The following is a 17,740-nucleotide window of genomic DNA, read 5'->3' as shown; positions in this document are numbered from 1 at the left end:
CGATCCCAGGACACCGGGATCATGACCTGAGCCGAAGGCAGTCGCTTAACCAGCTGAGCCAGCCAGGCGTCCCAATATGGCATGAACTTTTTATAGATGAAAAAGCATTCAATCACGGTTGAAATGGACTTGCTAGGTTTAAATTCACTTACACTCCTGTTTTCTATTCCTACCCTAGTGGTAGTTTCAATCTTCCCCTGTCTGAGTGTTCTCAAATGCAAGATTCTAAGCCTCCAGATCACTATTCAGAGAATTCCAAACCCTGGAGCCCCTGGGCGCTTCTGCCAAGCCGCCGGCACTGGAGCCGCCTTTTAAATGCTTACGTGAGTGAAGCCACGCCCTTAGATGGCGGCAGCGCATGCGCGCAGGAAGCGGAGACGCGATTTGGCGTGCGGGTGAGCTTCAGGGTCCGCGGCCTGGGGGTCTGGACCTGAACTTTGGGCGGTTCCCGCGGCTGTTGCGACAGGACCGCGCCCCACCGCCCAGGGCTCACCCTCGGAACCCACCCTGGTTCTGGCTGCACGCCTAGTCTCTGTGCGACCGACGGCCCCCCCACCCTCGACCCCGCGTCAGCGCGTGGGCGTGTGGTGGAGGCGGAGCCCGCTGTCCCAGGACCGGCGATTGGCTGATTCCGCTTTCCTTTCGCCTTCCTGGCTGCGGAGCTCAGGTGTGAAGTGACCGCCAGTGTAGGACCCCTCGCTCGGAAGGAATGAGCTTTGCTTTTCCAGTGAGGTCTTAACATCACCCACAGGAGTTTGAGTTATCCGTCAGCCGCAGTTTCCAGAAATAGTTAGGATTTATGTTATTTTTGCGGTCGGTGGAAGATGTTGGCATTTATGTTTGCCTCCGGGAGTTTTTTACTGGCCACTTAAACGACTTATTTTTCCCTAGAAACACTATTCTGTCCCTCAGGGGTTCATATTGTTATTTTCCATGACAGGTCCTGACGACAATATTTGCAAAAAGTATATAAAGATGATAACCAATATAGTTATATTGAGCCTGATCATTTGCATTTCTTTAGCTTTCTGGATTATATCTATGACTGCAAGCACCTATTATGGTAAGTATGAATGTTCTGAGTTGTTTTCTTCTAATCTAATTGGTGGAATTGAAGATTGTATCGTTAATGAAATCTACAACTTGTATCTTATGAGTGGTTATAAATTATGTTTTCCTAACTTCCACAGCCTGAATTTAATTTACCAACATTAAAATATAAACACTGCTTTGAAGATTTAAAAACCTTTAATAAACGCTGCCTCTGATAATACTGGTGAAACATTCCAAAATACATTTCTGCGTTGTGTGTAGTTATTACATCTACATGAGAAATAAGTGAAATGAAATACAGTTTTGTAAACCAATTGCAGTGATGCGTTTAGTAAGAATGTCTGTAAGTAGTTTATCAGTTTTATGTATCCTGTAAAAATAGCAATAAAAATAAAAGGTGGTATAATGTTTACATTTGGAGTTTTTGGAGGATTTGTCTGGCCTTTGGTTACTTCAAAAGAACAGACATCTTTTTTAAAATCTGAAGCCCCACTTTATAAGATATTCTGGACTCAAGTCTAGACAGTTTTGAATACTCTAGAGTTTAAGTATGCCTTTACAGAAATTTCCTTGGTACTCCTATAAAAATGGAGTTCTGTTCAGCTGAAAGGAAAAAGTGAGAGCAAGAAAGGGATTGCCATTTCAGACCTTAGCCTTTTTCAGAGACATGTGAATAATCGAATGAGTGGTGTTCAGGTTCAGAAGCTTTCAGACTTACTCATTCATAATGAATCACAGTAGAGCATGAGAGGAGATTCTGGTTTGTGCTATTATTATTTTTTTTGTTTGTGCTATTATTAAGTCTGACTTGAACTCCATGGAATAAACCTGGATTTGTAAACCAAAGTCTCCCTCTGGAACCAGGCACCTGATTTTTGCATCTTAAACACACAAGAATTGTGTTCATTTTCAGAAGTAGAATTTTTGTTTTTGAACATTTGGCCTGCTTTGCCTTCTATTTTCCCATTTTTGATAGAAATGTGGGCCATAGTAATAGTTCACATTTTTCATCATTTAACACATTTTGTATTTAACAAAATGTGAACATTTCGTTCACATTTTTCGTATTTAACTTAGTCTTGTTGTGTAGGAGTCTGTCAGGAACTGTGGGGATTTTATTTTATTTATTTTTTTTTTAAAGATTTTATTTATTTATTTGTCAGAGAGAGAGAGAGCAAGAGCGAGCACAGGCAGAGTGGCAGGCAGAGTCAGAGGGAGAAGCAGGCTCCCTGTGGAGCAAGGAGCCCGATGTGGGACTCCATCCCAGGATGCTGGGATCACGACCTGAGCCGAAGGCAGCTGCTTAACCAACTGAGCCACCCAGGCGTCCCACTGTGGGGATTTTAAACGAGAAAGCTCTGACCTGTCTAAAGAGGGTGGTTTCTCTCCACTGTGGTCAGTTCTGCCATGTGGGCCTGAGCATCCAGTTTTTAAAACAGAAGCCAAGGTTCTGGGTTTTTATATGAAATCTCCTAATCTTTAAATATTGACTCCCAACTCTTTGAAAACATTATGCTAGCCAAACAAAGAAACAAACAAAAACATCTGTGAGGTGAATGCAACCTTTGGAAAAATCAGTTGCTAACTGTTGAATAGAGGTGTGTAGCCTGTAAGAATGTTACTTTAAAAAATAAATCTCTCTGAAAAGCAGAAAGAGGAATAATTGAATCCTGCTAAGAAAGTAGTTCGTTCTGTACAATTATTATTTTTTTTAAGATTTTATTTATTTGACAAAGACCTAGTGAGAGGGGGAACACACGCAGGGGAAGTGGAGGCAGGGAGCCTGATGTGGGGCTCAATCCTAGGACCCTGGGATCACAACCCCAAAGGTAGACACTTAACAACTGAGCCACCCAGGTGCCCCATGCTCTACAATCCTTGAGATTTAATACATGCCTCCTTTTCAAAACAGTGGGGAACTAGATATATATTTCAAATCTCCAAATACATATGAAGTACCAAAACTTAGACAGTACTTACTTGGTCATTTCCCAAAAGGACTGTCTCTCTGGAAATACACAAATCTTAACATAGTTATTTTACTTTGGTGACTTCATCTCGGTTTCTCTACTTATGATAGTATTTTAATCCAGAATGCAGTTATCAAAGCTTATAACCAAGACTTACCTGTAAATTTAATTTTTTAGGTAATTTACAGCCTGTTTCTCCTTGGCGTTGGCTGTTTTCTGTTGTTGTTCCTGTTTTGATCGTCTCTAATGGCTTTAAAAAGAAAAGTCTAGACCACAGTGGGGCTTTAGGAGGTATGTTTTTCTTTTAACTGTTTATATAATAAGTGCTTGCTTATATAATTTAAACTCATGTTTTCTAAATTCTGAGCTTATGAGACTATAAATCCCATTATGCATTTTAGACAATGATAAAGTTGTTAGCATTCCTATTCTGTCAAAATTTCAGATACTGACATACTCAGTGCAATGTACAAATTTAACTTTTAATTGATATCAAGTAGATTAGTGGGATAGATTTTTTAGTTCCTTGATTATTCTGCTCTTTCAGTTGTAGTAAATTACCTGCTGTCAGAAACATTGGAGCACTCCTGGGAGGTGGACAGTAGAGGAGCTGTTGGAAAGCATCATTCTAGGAAATTGCTATTAGTAGCCTCAAACAAAGCAGTCCAAACTAAGTATCCTAGATTTATTTTTCATAACTGAGTTAGGGATAGGCCAGATTTTTGTTCTTTTAGGACATATTTTTCGAGTACTTACTATATGCCCCTCTTTTGGAAACTGGGGATATGGCTGTGAACAAGGCCAAAGTTTCAAGTTCTGGTGGAACTTTTATTCTTTGTAACAGTTAGGTAACAAAATACATAAAACTTTTTATATAATGATAAATTTTACCAGAAAAATTAAAATAATAAAGTGTGTATGTTAGGGAATGTGGGCGTTCTTTTGTATATAGGGTCAAGCATAACCCTTTACTCTAAGGACGTAGTTTTGAACCAAAACTTGAAGAAGCTAGCAGTGACAAGCTTGTTCCAAGCTGACAGAATAACATGTGTAAAGACCCTGACATATACCCTGGCTTATTTAGGTATGAGAATAGACTAATTTGACTGGAAAATACTTTAAAAAAGGGGAGGGTATAGAAAATTAAAGAAATAGGCAAGGACCAGGTAATAAGGAGTCTTGGACACAGTAAAGTTTTTTTTTTTTAAGATTTATTCATTTTAGCAAAGAGAGCGTGTGTGTATGAGTAAGAGCTCATACAAGGGAGGGGCAGAGGGAGAGAGAGAGTCCCAAGCAGAGTCCCCACTGAGTGCAGAGCTTGATGCAGGGCCGACCCCAGGACTCTGAGGTGATGACCTGAACTGAAACTGATGCTTAACCAACTGAGCTACTCAGCGCTCCATAGTAAAGATTTTATTCCAAACTAGGTGGAATCTCCCCTGCCTCAAATCAAGGGGGTGACATGATCTGATGTGACATCAGGACTTTGATATACTGCTAGTGTTATAAGCCCCAAACCATGAGGATTCCCCCTCAAATACTACAGGCAGGATGAGATCACTACAGAATGACATTTATTTATTTGTTTGTTTATTTATTTTTAAAGATTTTACCCATTTGACAGAGACACAGTGAGAGGGGAGTGAGAGTGGGAGAAGCAGGTCTCCCGCCAAGCAGGGAGCCCGACTCGCGGTTTGATCCCAGGATCCCAGGATCATGACCTGAGCCAAAGGTGCCCCCAGAATGACGATTATTTAGAACTGGGAGGTCTTTTTTTTTTTTTTTTTTAGATTTTATTTGTTTATTTAGAGAGAGCATGCGCTTGGGGAACAGAGGGACAGAGGGAGCGGGGAAGGAGAATCTTAAGCAGACTCTATGCTGAGTGCGCAGAGCCCAACACAGGGATCCATGTCATGACCCTGAGATCTTGACCTGAGTGGAAATCAAGAGTCAGTCACTTAACTAACTGAGCCATCCAGGCGCCTCTCCTAGAAGCGCGCCTTCATGTTGAAGCCAGATATCTACCCAACCTTCAAAATATTAGTGGTCATTAGTCCTAATTTAGCACTGTAAACACACTCTGCTGCCTCTGATCTCATTGAGAGATTATTTTGAGAATAAGGAGGATCACATGAGGGGACATATGGGAATATGACTATAAACTGTAAAGCACTGAGTAGATGATTTGTTCGAAGGAGGTATTATATAGTCCAATTGTTCACTGTGTTCCTTTGGTTCCTTCAGTATGGACAGTCTGTCATTGGAATTTTGGCTTGACAGGTTTTATTATTTTTTAAAGAATATATTTACTTATTTGTCATCGAGCAAAAGCAGAGGGAGCAGCAGGCTGAGGGAGAAGCAGACTCCCTCCTGAGCAGGGAGCCCAATGTGGGCCTTGATCCCAGAACCCTGGGATTGTGACCTGCGCCGAAGGCAGATGCTTAACCAACTGAGCCACACAGGCATCGCTTGAATACTAGCCAATAGGATTCGACAAGTTTAAATTTAATTTCACTTACCAGGACTATTCAGCTTGGTGGCTTACTCTTTTTTTTCCCAGTCATTCATTCAACAAGTGTATTGTTAGGGTCTCCTATATGCCACATACTTTTCTCGGCACCTAGGATTTAGTAATAAACAAAATGGATAAAAATCCCATTGTCAGAGAGCTTACTGTTTTAGTCAGGGGACACAGATGATAAAAGAGATGGGTTTGAGGCATTTAATCCCCAGAGCTATATGCTGTAAGTGTAGTGGAAATGCACGCAAATGGAGAATTGTCTAGAAAGGCCAGTGGTTGTGCTTCATGTGATTTCACAAGAGTGGCCTTGCTTTTTTTAAGTCACCAAATTGTGTCTGGTGTTCAGTCTTTCTGAAATAAAAGTGTCATTTTGTCAGATAGCCAGAGCTGATCAGACCTAATAAAACCAGTTTCTGTTGCTCATTGTCTCATGGGACTGGTATATGAGTCAGAGTTCAGACATAGTTAGGAGTTGCAGAAAATACCAGGTATTTTTAAACTACGTGAAAGAAATCATTCTTTTTTTTTTTTTTTTTAAGATTTTATTTATTTATCAGAGAGAGAGAGGGGGAGAGAGCGAGCACAGGCAGACAGAATGACAGGCAGAGGCAGAGGGAGAAGCAGGCTCCCCGCTGAGCAAGGAGCCCGATGTGGGACTCGATCCCAGCACACTGGGATCATGACCGCTGGGATCATGACCTGAGCCGAAGGCAGCTGCTTAACCAACTGAGCCACCCAGGCGTCCCAAGAAATCATTCTTTAAAAGTACTTTGCCTTGGGGCACCTGGATGGCTCAGTGGGTTAAGCTGCTGCCTTTGGCTCAGGTCATGATCTCAGGGTCCTGGGATCGAGTCCCGCATTGAGCTCTCTGCTCAGCAGGGAGCCTGTTCCTCCTCTCTCTCTCTGCCTGCCTCTCTGCCTACTTGTGATCTCCCTCTGTCAAATAAATAAATAAAATCTTTAAAAAAAAAAAAAGTACATTGCCTTGGGGCTCCTGGGTGGCTTAGTGGGTTAAGCCTCTGCCTTGCTCAAGTCATGATCCTGGTGTCCTGGGATGGAGCCTTGCATCGGGCTCTCTGCTCTGCGGTGAGCCTGCTTCCCCTTCCCCCTCTGTTTGCCTCTCTGCCTACTTGTGATCTCTTTCTCTCTCTCTCTGTCAAATAAATAAATAAAATCTTTAAAAAAAATTAAAAAGTACATTGCCTTAAGTTTATTTCCTCATTCTGAACCTGTCATCAACATGAACATTGATCATTTCATGAGGAATTTCAAGATGATTGAAGTAAAAAGGATGTAGATGATTTGTAGCAGATGCTTAAATGCTTAACTGACTGAGACGCCAACAGAAAGACTTTCTACAGAAATAGAAAGCTGTTCCCCTGTTCTATTATTTAAGAAAATACTATTTAATACTAAACACCTGTTGAGTGTCTGTTCCATTAATAGATTTGTTTAACATGTTAACAAAAATCTTTATATAACAAAACAATATATTTATCTTAAGAGTTATAGAGAATGGAAGTTATTTTTTTTGTTTTGTTTGTTTGTTTCCATTTTAACCAGGCTTCACGTTCAACACAGGGCTTGAACTCACGACCAGAAGATTAAGAGTTGCATGCTCTACTGACTGAGCTAGCCAGGCCTGAGAATGGAAATTGTTAATGATAAAGTTAGTCAGAGATGGAAGAATTTGTACTTAGAAATACAAGCAAGCAGCCTGGACAGGGCTGCACAAGATAACAGTGCTTTAGTGTAGTTGCCACATTTTGGGAAACCGGTCCCCAGTCCTGTAGGGCCAGAGGTGGATTCTCTTCAGACCCCCTACCCCAAACTGGAAGTTTAGACTTAAAGCACTCAAACTTGTAAGAGACTAATTATCAAAGAATGTAAATTTCTTGAGTGCCACTGATTCCTGTGCTCAACAGCAGAGTTAGCACATTCTCTCCCCAAAAGGAGGTCTGTAAAACTATTATTTAAAAAGTGCTTATAAAAGGGCACCTGAGTGGCTCAGTTAGTTAAGTGTCTGCCTTCAGCTCAGGGCATGATACCCGGGTCCTGGGATCAGGCCCCATGTTGGGCTCCCTGCTCCAGGGAGCCTGCTTCTCCCTCTCCCTCTGCCCTTCCCCCTGCTTGTGCTCACTTTCTCTTTCTCTCTGTGTGTCAAATAAATAAATAAAACCTTAAAAACAAAGTGCTTATGGGGTGCCTGGCTGGCCTAGTAGGTAGAGTATGTGACTCTTGCTCTTGGGGTTGAGTTCAAGCCCCACTCTGGGCGAAGAACTTTAAAAAAATATGTGCTTATCAGTTGGAAAGAACACTTAGAGAATGCTACCTGTTATGTAAAGAAGAAAGGAAGATAAGAAAACATGCATTATATATACTTTATAAAAAGAAACACAGTAATGATATGCTAAGAAACAATAAAGTTTGTTATCTACAAAGAATGGAGGGAGAGCAAAATGTGGAGGGAGAGAGGGGCAAAGGGACCTGGGAGGAAGTGACCCTTTTTGTGTAAGTTTGACCTTTGAAAGCATGCTAGTGTTCTACATATTTAAGAAATAAAATAGTAAGGATGGGAAAAGGGGAAATCTAAAACTGAAAGCAAACGAAAACAAATGAACCCAATTGTATTTTGAATCAATACTATAAGCATACTGGAGGGAAAAAAAAGAAAACTTACGAACATAGCATTTAACTATATTCCTTCAGTCTTAGATTAAGGGAAGGGGAGAATGCCAAACAAATCCTAAGTTATTGTAGTGTGGTTCTAAAAGTTTTTTTTTTTTTTTTTTGGTTCTAAAAGTTTTAAATGTGATAGGGGATTGAGAAAAATGAGTGAAATTAGCATTGTTGTTTGAAACCAGGTTCTTACCATGGAAAGAGGCATTGAAATGTGGAATGGGGAAAAGCAAGAGAAAACCTGTAGAGATGGATTGTAGTTGGAGTTATTGGTGTGATCTTGTCATTTCTGAAATAGGTGTGTGTGTGTATATATATACATGTATATATGCACATATATATGCGTGTGTGTACCTTGTGTTCGTGTGTGCGTGTGTTTGTGTGTGTATTCACTTGCCCTGTCCACAAAAAGCAAATATACCCCAGTAGCAAAGAACGCACTGTAAGCCTAGATCTTGACCCTCAATATCCTTCCCCACTAAAATGTACCAAAACGCCTGAGAGAGATGACCGGTCCCAAGACTGGGGAAAACTGGGTTTGGAAAGAGGTTAGAGCATCTTGTTACATGAGAAAGAAAGAAAATGAGAGAAAGAAGAAAAAATGTGGGGTTATGTCATATAGTTCAGAAGTGGGCTTATCTATTTTGTCTGGTGTTAGTGTAGCCACTTCTGCTCTCTTTTGGTTACTGTTTGCATGGAATATCTTTTTCAGTCCTTTTACTTTAAACCCATTTAAGTCTCTATAGAGTTAAAGTGAGTTCTTTATAGACAGCATTGGACTATGTGTTTTTATTTCATTTTGTCATTCTGTGTCTTTTAATTGAAGGATTTCATCCCCTTACATTTACTTTTTTTTTTAAGACTTTTTTTTAAAGTAATCTCTGCATTCAACGTGGGGCTTGAATTTACAGCCCCAAGATCAAGAGTTACATGCTCTACCAACTGAGCCAGCCAGGCACCCTTATTCCTTAAGATTAAAATAATTACTAAGGAGAAACTTATTTCTGTCATTTTCCTATTTGTTTCTCTTTATCTGTTTCTCTCATAGTTCTTTTTGTTCATTTCTTATATTACTGTCCTGTTTAGTGTTTAATTTTTTGTAGTTAAATGTTTGAATTCCTTTTTTCATTTCCTTTTGTGTATATTTTACAACTGTTTTCTTTGTGGTTCCCATGACAATTACATATAATATCGTAAAGTTATAATATTCTTATTTGAATTCTTGCCAGCATAACATCAATAACAAAGTCTCTTAATTTCTTCTGTACTTTTTTTAAAAGATTTTATTTATTGGGGCACCTGGGTGGCTCAGTCAGTTAAGTGTCTGCCTTAAGCTTAGGTGGTAATCCCAGGGTTCAGGGATCAAGTTCCACATTGGGTTCACTGCTTAGCAGGAAGCCTGGTTCTCCCTTTTCCTCTGCCACTCCCCCTGCTTGTGCTTTCTCTCAAATAAATAAATACAAAATCTTAAAAAAAAAAAAAAAAAGATTTTTTTGAAATTAGAGCTGCCCTATGACCCAGCAGTTGCACTACTGGGTATTTACCCTAAAGATACAAATGTAGTGATCCGAAGGGGCACGTGCACCCGAATGTTTATAGCAGCAATGTCCACAATAGCCAAACTATGGAAAGAACCTAGATGTCCATCAACAAATGAATAGATAAAGAAGATGTGGTGTGTATATTCAATGGAATACTATGCAGCCATCAAAAGAAATGAAATCTTGCTATTTGCAACAACGCGGATGGAACTAGAGGGTATTATGCTTAGCAAAATAAGTCAGTCAGAGAAAGACAACTATCATATGATCTCCCTGATGTGAGGAAGTCAAGAAGCAACATGAGGGGTTTGGGGGATAGAAAAAGAATAAATGAAACAAGATGGGAGGGAGACAAACCATAAGAGATTCTTAATCTCACAAAACAAACTGAGGGTTGCGGGGGGGCGGGGGAGGTCGGTAGGGAGAGGGTGGTTGGGTTATGGACAGTGGGGAGGGCATGTGCTATGGTTAGTGCTGTGAAGTATGTAAACCTGGCGATTCACAGACCTGTACCCCTGGGGCTAATAACACATTATATGTTATTTTTTTTTTAAGATTTTAAAAATTTATTTATTATTTATTTATTTTTAGGTTTTATTTATTTTTTTGAGAGAGAGAGACAATACAAACAGGAGATGGAGAGAGAGAGAATCTTTTTTTTTAAAGATTTATTTGAGAGAGAGAGTACAAGTATATGTCGGTTGGGGAAGGGACAGAGGGAGAGGAAGAAGCAGACTGCCCTGGTGAGCAGGGGAGCTTGATGCAGGCTTGAATCCAGGACCCTGGGATAATGACCTGAACCGAAGTCAGGCATTTAACTGACTGAGACACCCAGGTGTCCTGGAGAGAGCAAATCTCAGGCAAACTCCTTGCAGAGTGTAGAACCCGATGCGGGGCTTGATCCCAGGACCCTGAGATCATGACCTGAGCTGAAACCAAGAGTTGGATGCTTAACTGACTGCACCACCCAGACACCCCCTCTCCTTTACTTTTGAAAAATGATTGGGCTGGATATAAGCTTCTTGTTTGACAGATTTTTTTCCTTTTCTTTTCACACTTTGAGTATATCAGCCCAGTACCTTCTGGCCTCTGGCATTCTGGCCTCTAAAGTTTCTGATAAGAAACCTGTTGATAATCTTATTGAGGATCCCTCATATGTGAAAAGTTGCTTACCTCTTTCTGTTTTCAAGATTGTCTTTGTCTTTGAACAGTTTGGTTATAATGTGTCTCAGTGTGGCTCTCTTTGAATTCATTCTACTTGGAGTTTGCTAGGCTTCTTTCTTATGTGTTTATATGTATGTCTTCAACACACTTTGGAATTAAAAAAAACTTGGTAAGGTTTCAGCCATTATTTCTTCAGATAATTTCTCTGCCTCCTTTTCCTTCTCTTTTCTCCTTCTGGGCTTTCCCACATGTGTGTTGTTCTCCTTGATGGTGTCCTATATGTCCCACAGGCTCTGTTCTCCTTTCTTCATTCTTTTTTCTTTCTGTTTTTCATATGGAATCATGTCCATTGCCTGTCTTTAGGTTTGTGGATTCTTTCTTCTCCCTGCTCTGATGTGCCTTTGAATCTCTACTGAATTGTTTTCAACTCCAGTATTCCCTTTCAGTTTCTCTTAGATTTCTTTCTCTTTATTAGTATTTCTATATTGTCCCATATTCTCTTGACTCTCTTCATGTCTGCTTTTAGTTCTCTGAGCATCTTTAAAACGGTTGATGTCTTTGCTTAGTAGGTCCACCATCTGGCCTTCCAGTCTCCATTTTTTTTTCCCTTTGAGTGGGCCATACTTGTCTGTTTCTTCATATGCTTAAAGATATTTTTGTTGAAAACTGGACATTTAAATCTAACAGTGTGGCAACTCTGGAAATCAGAATTTCCTCTGTCCCCAGGTTTTGCTTTCTTTCATTTTGTTTTGTCTTGCTTTTGATTGTTGCAGCTGTCTTTGTGCCAGGGATCACCTTGATGTATAAACCTAAGATCTTCCCAGTCTTTTCTGAGCCTATACCTTTCCCTGGGTATGCACTATCACCTTCTAATTTTCCCCATAAATGGAGTTTCTTTTGAATGTCCTAGTCTTTAATGTCTGGCTTTCCAAAGGAGGAAAAACAGAAAAATGAAGGAAGGTTAGCATCAGTCCTTTAAATCCTTTGCAAGTCTCTTCAGCCAGACAAGAAAGGGCTTGTAACAGTTGGAGGGTGGAGTGTAATAACGGCTGCCAGCCTCTATGTCTATACCTCCATAATCAGAAGCAGCAATCATTGATCAGAATACAAATCCTGAGACGTGCCTGGGTGGCTTAGTTGTTAAGCATCTATCTTTGGCTCAGGTAATGATCCCAGGGTCCTGGGATCAAGCCCTGCAGTGGGCTCCCTGCTCAGTGGGAAGTCTGCTTCTCCCTCTCCTACTCCCCCCTGCTTGTGTTCCCTCTTTCTCTGTGTTTCTCTGTCATATAAATAAATGAAATCTTCAAAAAATATCAAATCCTGGGATGTGGACAATAAGTCTTTCCTGCCCAACCTGGCTCCCACAAGCTGTGTACAGACTGCACTGGCAGTTCCTGCCCTGCCTGCCATGGGAGTGGGAGTAGTAGGGGGCTACACTGTTAAGAAATGAAATTGACCAAAGTTAGGTGCAGTTTCCCCCTCCAAGCCTGCCTTTGAAAGTTACAAGCCTTCAGTAGACTCCAGAGTTCCAAAACAGTTTAGTTAGATTGTTCCAGTGCAATTGTTGTCTAGGTGGGAAGACAGATTTCCTGGTGCTTCCTACTCTTTTGTCTTCCCCATATCCTCTGTTCCATTCATTTTTGTAGTATTAACTAACCATTGTGGTAATAGAAACACGAGTACTCTGCTGCTTAACCACCAATTTTACTCTAAGAACATTTTCAAAATTTGTAACAAAGACCTTTAAAGATTATCTGAGTCATTTCAGTGGGGGGTTGGGAGGCACAGAGGGAGAGGGAAAGAATCCCAAGCAGGCTCCATGCCCAGAGCCTGACATCCAGGGCTTGATCTAACCACCTGAGATCATGACCTGAACCCAAATCAAGACTCTGACACTTAACCAATTAAGCCACCCAGGTGCCCTTATCTGAGTAATTTAAGAAGCTAATTCCAGGGTGCCTGGGTGGCTCAGTCATTAAGCGTCTGCTTTCGGCTCAGGTCATGATCCCAGGACCCTGGGATCGAGCCCCACATTGGGTTCCCTGCTTGGCAGGAAGCCTGCTTCTCCCTCTCCCACTCCCCCTACTCATGTTCCCTCTCACTTTGTCTCATTCTGTCAAATAAATAAATAAAATCTTAAAAAAAAAAAAAAGCTAATTCAGATATGCATCTTCTCTTTATAATAACCTATAGGGGCGCACATGGCTGGCTCAGTTGGTTGACCATCCAACTCAATTTTGGTTCAGGTCATGATCTCAGGGTCGTGAGATCAAGCCCTGTGTCAGGCTCCACACTCAGCTAGGAGTCTGCTTCTCTTCTTCACCCTCTGCCTCTACCTCCACCCCGCCCATTGCACATGCAATCATGCATGTGCACAATCTTGTTTGTTCTTCTGATTAGACTGTAGGTATTATAAGCCTTCCTTGAAATTGTCTACCCATGGAAAAATGAAGGATGTCCCCTTTCTTCTTTGTCCAAATAAAAGAAACAAAAAAAAAGCCTAAAAATCTGAAATCACATTTACAGAAAGTATTCCATTTCTTTTTTAAAGATTTTATTTTATTTATTTGACAGAGAGAGATCACAAGTAGGCAGAGAGGCAGAGAGAGAGAGAGAGAGGAGGAAGCAGGCTCCCTGCTGAGCAGAGAGCCCGATGCGGGACTCGATCCCAGGACCCCGAGATCATGACCTGAGCCGAAGGCAGCGGCTTAACCCACTGAGCCACCCAGGCTCCCCGAAAGTATTCCAACTTTGATTCCACATAAAATCCAGGATTATTTTGATAGATTTACATATTAAAACATAACTAAGAAACACTACCTCCATCTTCTCACGTAGTTTATGAGGCTCAACAAAAGGGCATGTGAAAGTTTTTTGAAAAGCATGAAAAGCTAGCCTGTAAGAAAAAAAGATTCAGGCTCTGAAGGGAAAATATAAAAATTAGAAGCTAGAAAGACTGTACAATCTAAACCTCCCTGGGAGATCCACAGCTAATTTGGAAAGTTAGCTATCTATCCAAATATTATATATAAATTACTGCTATTTATTGTGTTCTACAATTTGATTACAAAAAGTATGTCTAGAATGATAACATACATTCATATATTTATAGTTTGTTTGAAAGGAGGTAAAAATATGCTAAAAAATTTTATCTCAATTTAATCAAACCAGTTTTTAGTTTACTATTTGGTAATACCTGAATTGGTAAAAATAAAAATGTTTTCATAATGTACATTTCAGGTCATAATGTAAAAAATAACTGAAAAAAGTCCCATTCTTTTTTTCACTGCATTAATGTATGGAATGAGTATAATTCTGTGTATGTATGTTTTTCTTTCAGGGCTTGTGGTTGGATTTATCCTAACCATTGCAAATTTCAGCTTTTTTACCTCTTTGCTGATGTTTTTCCTTTCTTCTTCAAAACTCACTAAATGGAAGGGAGAAATAAAGAAGCGTCTAGATTCAGAATACAAAGAAGGTAAAATGAATTATGTTTGACATCACTTATAATTTATTTTACTTATAATTTATCACTTTATTTCATCCCAAGATACTATAAGCTTATAATCAGAACATGTTTAGACTGTTGAAACAGATAAATTTTGCATGAGAATAACTTTAAGTAGCGGCCTAATTTAGTTTATCCTTACTTCAGCACAATAGTAACAGCAGAATTTTAGAAGCATTAAAATTATCATTATTCTAAAACCATATAGAATGTAAGCAAAGGTACCATTTGATTTTTAGTCATTATTAAAATTATAGTAATTTTCTTTCTTTAAACTTTAAGTTCCTGTAACTGCATGATTTTCCTTCTGAAGAGAAAACATTTCTTGTCCTTTTTATCCACTTGTTTATTTGTAGGCGGGCAAAGGAATTGGGTTCAGGTGTTCTGTAATGGAGCTGTGCCCACTGAGCTGGCCCTGCTCTACATGATAGAAAATGGCCCCGGGGAAATCCCAATAGATTTTTCCAAGCAGTATACTGCTTCCTGGATGTGTTTGTCTCTCCTGGCTGCACTGGCCTGCTCTGCTGGAGACACATGGGCTTCAGAAGTTGGTCCGATTCTGAGTAAAAGTCCACCAAGGCTAATAACAACCTGGGAAAAAGTTCCAGTTGGTGAGTATTTAAGTTTCTTTAAATAATGAAATGAACAAAAAAAAAATCTGACTTACTATGTTTCTGACTTAAGAGACTGTTAAGAATTTTAGTCTTCTTGGGCGCCTGGGTGGCTCAGTGGGTTAAGCCGTTGCCTTCGGCTCAGGTCATGATCTCAGGGTCCTGGGATCGAGTCCCGCATCGGGCTCTCTGCTCAGCAGGGAGCCTGCTTCCCTTCCTGCCTCTCTGCCTACTTGTGATCTCTCTCTGTCAAATAAATAAATAAAATCTTTTTAAAAAAAAAAAAAAAAAAAAAAGAATTTTAGTCTTCTTAACTGGAAAATTGCTGTTGGCTATTAAGCTGATGATAAATAATATTTGCAGGAAATGATAGCAAGTCCTAGATAAACAATACAGAAACACAGAGATGTATCAGGAGGAGAGGAAAAAGAAGAGAATGTTAGAGTGTTTCATGAGGACCTGGTATGTGGTTAGTGCTTTAACACAGATCTTGCCTGTTATTGTTAACTACTAATACTACTATGTTGTTATCTTCGTCATCACCTCCCCTCCCTTTTTTCTTCCCTTCTCCTCCTTGTTTTTTTCTCCCCTACTTTCTCTTCTTCCTTTTCTTCTTCATATCCTTTTCATTTTTTTCTCTCTTTTTTTTTTTTTAAAGATTTTATTTATTTATTTGACAGAGAGAGATGACAAGCAGGCAGAGAGGCAGGCAGAGAGAGAGGAGGAAGCAGGTTCCCTGCTGAGCAGAGAGCCCGATTTGGGGCTCGATCCCAGGACCCTGGGATCATGACCTGAACCGAAGACAGTGGCTTAACCCACTGAGCCACCCAGGCGTCCCTCATTTTTTTCTCTTAATCATTATCATCATCCTCTTTAATTCCCTCAATATTCATGTGAATTAGTTCTTTTGTTATTTCCATCTTACTAACAAGGATATTAAGAGAAGTTAAGTAACTTAACTACAGGCACATAACTTAGAAATGGCAAAACTATGATTGAAATCAGACAGTTTGGCTTCATGGAACCATTCCCTTGCATTGCTTACAATGTCAGGAGTTAATGGGGAGAAAAGACTTCTTTTTAAGTAGACTGTGGTCTTTGGATTGTATGAAAGAGAACCTTTTCTTCAGTTGGTCTTGATAAGATAGGTACCAATTTTGTTGTTTATTTGTTTCCTTGATTTTATGTGTTTGTTGATTGTTAACCAGATTATTTTATGGTTGGTTTTTTTTTTTTTTTTCTTCAGGGACCAATGGAGGGGTCACAATGGTGGGCCTTGCTTCCAGTCTACTTGGTGGCACCTTTGTGGGCATCACATACTTCCTCACACAGTTGGTTTTTGTTAATGATTTAGACATTTCTGCTCCCCAGTGGCCAATTATTGCATTTGGGGGTCTGGCTGGATTACTAGGATCAGTTGTAGACTCATATTTAGGAGCTACAATGCAGTTTACTGGTAAGTATATCACTTTATTATTGCAACTTGTTGGTGTAGTAAATGGGAAAGAAATATGGGGGAGAAAAACATGGCAATGGAGACAGTCCCAAAGACAGAAGAATCAAGAGGCCAGGGAATGACAAGACAGAGTTTTTTCTACAATTCTGATTTAAAAAAATTTTTTTTGTTAAATTAATTGAAAGAGAACTAATTCCACAGAGCAATGAGTAGAAGCTGCTTGGGGAAGATAATAGTGCAGGAAACAGATACTTTTGCTTTGGGGACTTCACCTAATCCCAAGGAAAGCAGAACATTTGGGATCAGATCATTTTAATGCTCCACCTTCCATTTGTCTTCCAAGTCTCTTTGAGAGAGAATTATTGTACTACTCTGTACACATATGACCTGTTTTTCTACTGTGACATAATGCTTTCTGTCCCCACTGAATTTTTAGCCCCAACTCAAGGTATATGGGAGAGTTGGTTTTCCCCAGAATTTTCTATGCTTTGCTTCTGAGCTTTTACTTTATGCTTTTTGCTTTATGCTTTTGCTTCTGAGGCATTGTCATTTCAGTGTACTGACATATTCTGTTAGGTGTGTATTTCCTCCACATTCTGACCAACCATGTTTTCTCCTTTGATTCATACAGGTAAGAGGCTGGGAGTTTGGGGAGTTTCCTTGTGTAGAATCCTTCCAGTTCTCTTCATCTAGCAAGATACTGTTCTTACCCTTCTGCTTTGCTCCCCACCTATCAGAATGTTTTTTCTTTCAGATTCATTTCTCTTATCTAAATACCAAGGAGGAAGCAGTCTGATTTTAGTTCAAGATCAAGGTCACTAACTCTACATATACACACACACACACACACACACACACACACTCTCACCCTCCCTCCCTCCCTCTCCCTCCCTCTCTGTTTTTGGGTTTCTGTTTGTTTATTTAGGAGCCTAGGTTTTATTCTACACTGAATCCTAACTGGGGACGTTTCTGATCATGTTGAGTGGATTGAAAAAATTAATGTGGGCTGTGGGAAAGGTTAATTCCTTCAGTAAATTCTTTGTGTGCCTACTTTGTGCTAGCACCACACTGGGTCCTGGGTTTCCATTGCAGAGGCTAAATACATGATTCCTTTTCTCAAAGATCTCACAGGTTGGTCTTGGAGACCTAGTCTTCTAGTTTCATGCTATCTCTGCTTTTAATGTTCTTCCTTCTTCCGGTGAGGGAATTCCAGCAGTGTTGAGAAAACAGTATTGAG

General features: G+C 40.0%; 1 protein-coding gene across 6 annotated transcripts in view; it reads left to right on the top strand.

Moving 5' to 3' along the window:
* The first annotated feature begins 296 nt into the window (after positions 1-296).
* TMEM19 (transmembrane protein 19) overlaps positions 297-17,740 on the top strand; it is a 38,401-nt gene continuing 20,957 nt past the window's right edge. The window contains exons 1-6 of one of the 6 annotated variants that reach the window (XM_032347020.1): positions 297-395; positions 941-1,063; positions 3,201-3,314; positions 14,269-14,406; positions 14,793-15,047; positions 16,294-16,503. In XM_032347020.1, coding sequence (XP_032202911.1) covers positions 359-395; positions 941-1,063; positions 3,201-3,314; positions 14,269-14,406; positions 14,793-15,047; positions 16,294-16,503 — 877 coding nt within the window. In that variant the 5' untranslated portion in view covers positions 297-358. Of the gene's footprint in view, positions 1,064-3,200; positions 3,315-14,268; positions 14,407-14,792; positions 15,048-16,293; positions 16,504-17,740 lie in introns of all 6 variants that reach the window. The other 5 variants (XM_032347016.1, XM_032347021.1, XM_032347018.1 and 2 more) reach the window with 5 other exon arrangements.

Source organism: Mustela erminea, chromosome 6 (assembly GCF_009829155.1).
Source record: "Mustela erminea isolate mMusErm1 chromosome 6, mMusErm1.Pri, whole genome shotgun sequence".
Taxonomy (NCBI): Eukaryota; Metazoa; Chordata; class Mammalia; order Carnivora; family Mustelidae; genus Mustela; species Mustela erminea.
This window is presented reverse-complemented; position numbering and strand designations above follow the sequence as displayed.